The 6,039-nt window shown below is 62.6% G+C and overlaps 1 protein-coding gene across 4 annotated transcripts; it reads left to right on the top strand.

Annotated features, from left to right (window-relative positions):
* Window positions 1-1,914: 1,914 nt before the first annotated feature.
* Window positions 1,915-5,829, top strand: LOC103824514 (dematin). 4 transcript variants are annotated; one of them, XM_050987968.1, is made up of 5 exons: window positions 1,915-2,013; window positions 2,905-2,968; window positions 3,322-3,375; window positions 4,475-4,546; window positions 5,611-5,829. In XM_050987968.1, the coding sequence occupies exons 3-5, from the start codon at window positions 3,358-3,360 to the stop codon at window positions 5,812-5,814; spliced, it is 294 nt and encodes a 97-aa protein (XP_050843925.1). In that variant the 5' UTR covers window positions 1,915-2,013; window positions 2,905-2,968; window positions 3,322-3,357; the 3' UTR covers window positions 5,815-5,829. The 4 variants fall into 4 exon arrangements, with proteins under 4 accessions (XP_050843925.1, XP_050843921.1, XP_050843923.1 ...); XM_050987964.1 differs by having other exon boundaries at window positions 1,920-2,013; window positions 4,472-4,546; XM_050987966.1 differs by lacking the exon at window positions 1,915-2,013 and adding an exon at window positions 2,026-2,175.
* The last annotated feature ends 210 nt before the right edge of the window (window positions 5,830-6,039 follow it).

Genomic DNA, 6,039 nt, shown 5'->3' with positions numbered 1-6,039 from the left:
AACCCCCCTGGCAGAGCCCGGAGGGGCCAAATCCCCATTTCCCCACTGCCACGGAGCATCGGGGGGTGATTTAGGGGCAGAATTTGGGGCGCAAATTTGGGGCTTCCCCCCCATCTCTTGGCCGCGGATGGAGCCGAGGAACGGTTCAGCTCCTGGCTGTGGGCACACAGGGTGGGTGGCCGGGCTGGGCTCAGTCCAGAGCCACCTCCTGGCACCTCGGGACCCCCGGGCACCTCTTGAGTGTCCTGTCAGGTGTGAACCCCCCTGGGTGGCCCCAGGTGCAGTGTTGGGGTGCCCAGGACCCCCACGCCGGGGTACCCAATGCTGGGTGTGCCGAGCCCAGGGCTGGCAGAACCCGGGGATTTTGGGGTGCTGGGACACCCCCAAAGCCCCAGCGGGAGCCGCGGAGGGCGCGGCCTCCTCACACATCCCCAGCGGGTCCCTCCGCGTGCGGGATGAGCAGGCTAATCCCACTTTAATCCCAGATTACGAGCCACGTGAGGCGCGGCCCAAAGCGGGCTGTGGGGTGGCCATCGGGGCAGGGGGGCCGGGCAAAGACCCCTCCCCGATCCCCTGGAATTTTGGGGTTCAGGCTGCGTCTCCCCCCTCTAAACCTGCAGGGCAGGACCGGGGGACAGCTGCGTTGGCCCAGATTCCGCGGATGGGAGGAACCGGGGAGGTGGAAATGCCTCCTTCATCTCCATCCGCTCCGGGATGGGGTGGGCGGATTGTTGATACTCCCCCCCCTCCCCTCCCCAGCCACCTTCCATGCAGGAAAACTGAGGCACGGAGCATCCCCGTGCCCGCGGCAGGTCCATCCCAGCCATGGAAAAACGCCCGGGGGTGGCAGCCGGTGGTTTTGGAGGCCGCCGAGGTGGCCGGGCAGCGACACTGGAGCGATGGCCGTCAATAGCCACGGGCTCGCTGCCGCTGGTCCGGCGGGGACGGCAGCGGTAGAAACAGGACAGAGGAGGAACCGGACACCGGCGAGCCGCGGGTCGCGGACCCACGCGCTGTCGCTGTCGCGATCAGGTTGCCGGTGGGGCCCCGCGTGTGGCGGTGCCTCGGTTTCCCCGGTGAGCGGGGAGGATGCTCCGGGCCTCGCCTGCGCTGTTTGTTTGGAGGTTGTGGTGGGAGGAGGAGCAGCAGCAGGAGGAGGAGGAGGCCGGGGTTGGGCTGGGCTGGGAAGCACCGGACACCGTTCCCAGGGCTGGCGGGAACCGTCTGTTCAGGGAACTTGTGACCCCGGGTGTCCCCCCCCTTGTAGCTGCTGGCCGCCAGCCGCCACAGCCGCGCCACAATTGGGGCACACGGTGGCACGGCGGGAAGGGAGGATGAGGAGGGGGTGATGGAGGAAGGCTGGGGGTCCCCTCCCGCTTCCCCTGGGCCGTGGGGGGGGGTTCTCACGGCCTGGCCCCTGGCCCGGAGCCGGGCGCTGATGGCTTTGGCGGCTGTGAAAAGTCAAATCCGGATTTCCTCGGGGTGGGGAGGAGGGAACCGGCCTCTTCCCGCGGCAGCACAGCCCTGGCTCCCCTCACGGTGGGGGGGGGCAAGGGGACCCCTCCATCCCGGTGAGCCCCGCCCGCACGTGTCCTGTCCGTCCGTCCATCCATCCATCCTTCCTTCCTCCATCTCCCTCCCTCTTCCCACGCTCCCTGCCCAGCTCTTTTCTCTCCCCGCCGTGGGTCCCCTCAGCATCTCCCTGAGAGGGTGACACGCTGCGTGTCCCCCCCCTCCTGTCCCCGCTCCCCCTCGCTCTCCTGGCCGGGAAAATCCCAAACAACCGAGCCGCGCTTATCTCGGGCCACGCGGCGACCTGGCCGCGGCTCCGCGGGGAGATCGGGGGTTGCCATGGGGAACGCGGCTGCCATCGGGGCGGTGGCTCCCTGCCTGCGCCTGATAAGCTGTCCCCGCGTCCCAGGGGCGGGGGGGGGGGACACCGCGGCCGAGGTGGTTGTGCAGGCCTGGCACCCCTGGCCAATTTTGTGGCGTCTCTCCGCACCCCCGGCTCGGGTTCGTTTTCCTTCCCCGCCGGCCCCGCACCCACCCTCCCTCCGCTCCCGTTCTCCGCCATCGCATCCATCTGCTCGCTGTCACCGCGTCCCCTCCGGTGTCCCGAGCGCCCCGGAGAGCGACCGGAGGCGGGGGGCAAGGCTGGCTCCGGCGCTGGAAAGTGTGAGCTCACGGCTGTGCCCGCCCGGACAATGCCACCCTTGTGCCACCGGTCCCGGATCCCCGGGGAGGCGGGAGGGGCTGGGGGTGGGGGTCAGCGCCTTAAACCCCGCGCCAGGGACAGATCTGGGGGGGCTTTGTGGCGGGAGGGGTCTCCAGGGAGGGCAGAGCCCCCTCCTCCGGCAGCCCGAGGATGCTCCCGGGTCTGCTCCCGCTCCATCCCCGCATCCCACGGGAGAGAGTTCTGCGCTCCCGGGGCTGGGGGACAGCGGGCTTGGTGTCCCCAAAGGCGGTGCCACCCCGTGCCCGGCCTGCAGGGCTGGGGCTCAGCGCCGGAGAGGCCAGCGCCACTGTCGCTGTCACTGTCACTATCACTGTCACTGTCGCTGTCCCTGCCCGGCTCGCACGAGCTTTTCCCAGCTCCCTCCCTTCTGAAAGGAGAAGTTTGGAGGAGAATGGGGAATTTTCCCCTTTGTGCTCGGCATTGTGGCTTTGGAGCGCGGCCGGGCCCGAGCCCCGGGGGCTCTGGGGGCCCGAGCCCGTCCCGCTGCCCGTGGAGCCTTCTGGAGGCCGCGGGACAAAAGGGCGACACTGCCGCCAGCACCGTCAGCAGCCACCGGGCAGGGACACGCAGCGGGCACGGGGGACAGCGTGGGGACAGCGTGGGGACAAGGGGAGGTTTGTCCCCCGCTCACCCCGCGAGTCAGAGCCACCTCTGTCCTCTCCTTGCAGAGGGAACTCCAGAGCCCCAGCGCGGCGTCGGCGCCCAGGGGGATGTGGAGCCACAGAGGCAGCGGTGAGTGCGGTGTCCCCTGCCTGTCCCTGCCCCCCTCCCTGTCCCCTGCCTTTCCCTGTCCCTCTGTCTGTCCCCTGCCTGTCCCTGCCCCCCTCCCTGTCCCCTGCCTTTCCCTGTCCCTCTGTCTGTCCCCTGCCTGTCCCTGTCCCCCCTGCCTGTCCCCTGCCTGGGTGACGGTGGCATCTCCTGGCAGGCCTGTCCTGCTGTCCCCCCTGGGGACGTGCCACCCTCATGCCCACTGCAGGGCATGCAGGGCTCAGCCCGTGCCAGGAGGGCGGTGGGAGATGGGACCCCCACCCCGGGGGGTCTCTGTGCCCACCCTGGCAGTGCCCAAACCCTCTCTGTCCCCACAGGACCCTGTGACTGACACAGCCCCAGCCCACAGCTGAATGGAAAGACTGCAGAAGGTAAGGGGGGGGGGTCCAGGGAGGGTCTTGGGGGTCCAAGACGGATGTTGGGGGTCCAGGGAGGGTGTTTGGGGTCTAGAACAGGGTCTTGGGGGTCCAAGACGGATGTTGGGGGTCCAGAACAGGGGTTTGGGGGTACAAGGAGGATTTTGGGGTCCAAGGAGTGTCTTGGGGGTCCAGGAAGGGTCTTGGGGGTCCAAGGAGGATATTGGGGGTCCAGGGAGGGTGTTGAGGGTCCAGAACAGGGGTTTGGGTGTCCAAGGAGGGACTTGGGGGTCCAGGAAGGGTGTTTGGGATCCAGAACAGGGGTCCAGAAAGGTCTTGGGGGGTCCAGAAAGGTGTTGAGGGTCCAAGGCAGATGTTGGGGGTCCAGGGAGGGTGTTGAGGGTTCAGAACAGGGTTCTGGGGGTCAGAAAAGGTGTTGGGCTACCAAACAAGGTGCTGGGGGTCAAGGGAAGGTGCTGGGATCCAGAACAGGGTGTTGGGGGTCCAGGAAAGGAAGGGAAGGGTCCTGAGGGTCCAAGAAAGGATATTGGGGGTCCAGAGAAAGTGCTGGGGGTGTGGGAAAAGTTCTGGGAGTACAGAACAGGGTGTTGGGGGTCCAGGGAAGGTTCTAGGGGGTCCAATAAAAGGTGTTGGGGCTCCGGGAAAGGTGCTGGGGGTCCTGGAAAGGTGCTGGGGGTCCTGGAAAGGTGCTGGGGGTCTGGGAAGGTGCTGGGGATCCGGGAATGGTGCTGGGGGTCTGGGAAGGTGTTGGGGGTCCTGGCAGGGTGCTGGAGGTGCTGGAGGTCCTGGCAGGGTGTGGGAGAATGGGGGGCCCTGCACGCAGGGAAGGCACACGGGGCTGGTGGCCAAGGGCAGGGGCAGACCTGGGCTGCTGTTAGCAGGGCCTTGCCTTCCTCCTCCTCCTCCTCCTCCTCCTCCAGCCCAGCCTGGCAGCACCATCTAGTGGCAGCGTGTCCCGGCCAAGCCGCTGTCACCTCCCAGCTGTCCCCTGCCTGCCCAGCGCCCATCCCCAAGGAATTGCCATCCCCAAGCCCCCCAGCACACCCCCGACCCCTTTCCTGGGCTGACCCCCGTCCCCTTTTCCATCCAGCAGCCTCTGACCTCCCCTGGGAGCGTCTGCTCTTCCCGCGGATCCAGCGTTCCCGGCTCTCCCTCCAGCATCGTGGTAAGGAGCCCTTCCCAATTCCCAGCGCACCCCGAAACCCCCGCGGCCGGGATGCGCCCCCCGAAACCCTCCCCAGCCCCCCGGCACGGCCTTGGGGGGTGTGAACCCTCCCCATTCCCAAAAATCCCCTCCTGCACCCCAAATCGAGGCGTTTCCCATTCATTCCAGGCCAAAATGGACAATGAGGTCCTGGGCTACAAGGACCTCACAAAAAATTCCCTAAATTTCCCAAAATTTCCTTTCTTCTCCCCAAATGGAGGCGTTTTCCCATCCTCCCAGGCCAAAATGGACAAGGAGATCCTGGGGTTGAAGGGCCTTGTAAAAAATCCCTAAAATTCCCTTCTGCACCCCAAATCAAGGTGTTTTCTCTTCATTCCAGGCCAAAATGGACAATGAAGTCCTGGGCTACAATCCCATGATTCCCAATCCCATGGGCTCCCAAGGGCCTTGCAAAAAATTCTCTAAATTTCCCAAAAATTCCCTTTTTCACCCCAAATGAAGGAGTTTTCTCTTCCTCCCAGGCCAAAATGGACAATGAGGTCCTGGGCTACAATCCCATGATTCCCAATCCCATGGGCTCCCAAGGGCCTTGCAAAAATTCCCTAAATTCCCAAAAATTCCCTGAATTTCCCAAAATTCCCTAAATTCCCAAGAAAATTCCCTGAATTTCCCAAAAATTCCCTTCTGCACCCCAAGTGAATGTGTTCTCCCATCCTCCCAGGCCAAAATGAACCACGAGGTCTTGGGCTACAATCCCATGATTCCCAATTCCATGAGCTCCCACTCCCAATCCCATGAGCTCCCAAGGACCTTGTAAAAATTCCCTAAATTTCCCAAAAATACCCTAAATTTCCCTAGAATTCCCTAAATTCCCAAGAAATTCCCCTCTGCACCCGGAGGTGCAGAAATCAAGGTGTTTTCCCTTCCTCCCAGGCCAAAATGGAAAACGAAGTCCTGGGCTACAATCCCATGATTCCCAATCCCATGAGCTCCCAAGGGCCTTATAAAAAATTCCCTAAATTCCTTCCTGCACCCCAATCCAAGGTGTTTTCCCATCCTCCCAGGCCAAAATGGACAACGAGGTGCTGGGCTACAAGGACCTGGCTGCCATCCCCAAGGACAAAGCCATCCTGGACATCGAGCGCCCCGACCTGATGATCTACGAGCCGCACTTCACCTACTCGCTGATGGAGCACGTGGAGCTGCCCCGGAGCCGCGAGGTGAGCGCGAATTCCTGGGGTTTTTTTGGGAGAATCCCACCTGGATAGAAGATCAACATGCTGGAAGAGAATTCTAGAATAATAGGGAAAAAATTCAGCATAAAAATAGCTAAAGTTGATTAAAATTTGTTCTAATTTGTAACTGTTCCTGGAGGTTATTAAAATTAAGATGCAGTAAAAATCGTTAAATTAATTAATTAAAAGTCAGTAACATTAATTAAGAATTAAATTGAAATTAATTCAGAATTAAGTTGAAATTAATTAAAAATTAAA

Source organism: Serinus canaria, unplaced genomic scaffold (assembly GCF_022539315.1).
Source record: "Serinus canaria isolate serCan28SL12 unplaced genomic scaffold, serCan2020 HiC_scaffold_570, whole genome shotgun sequence".
NCBI classification, from domain to species: Eukaryota; Metazoa; Chordata; class Aves; order Passeriformes; family Fringillidae; genus Serinus; species Serinus canaria.
The sequence above is the reverse complement of the archived record's forward strand: the minus strand, read 5'-3'. Positions and strand labels throughout refer to the sequence as shown.

Excerpts from the sequence above, each read along its gene's own strand:
- LOC103824514 (XM_050987964.1), top strand. Across the intron at positions 4,547-5,610 it reads GCTCTCCCTCCAGCATCGTG|GCCAAAATGGACAACGAGGT; the intron begins GTAAGGAGCCCT and ends CCATCCTCCCAG.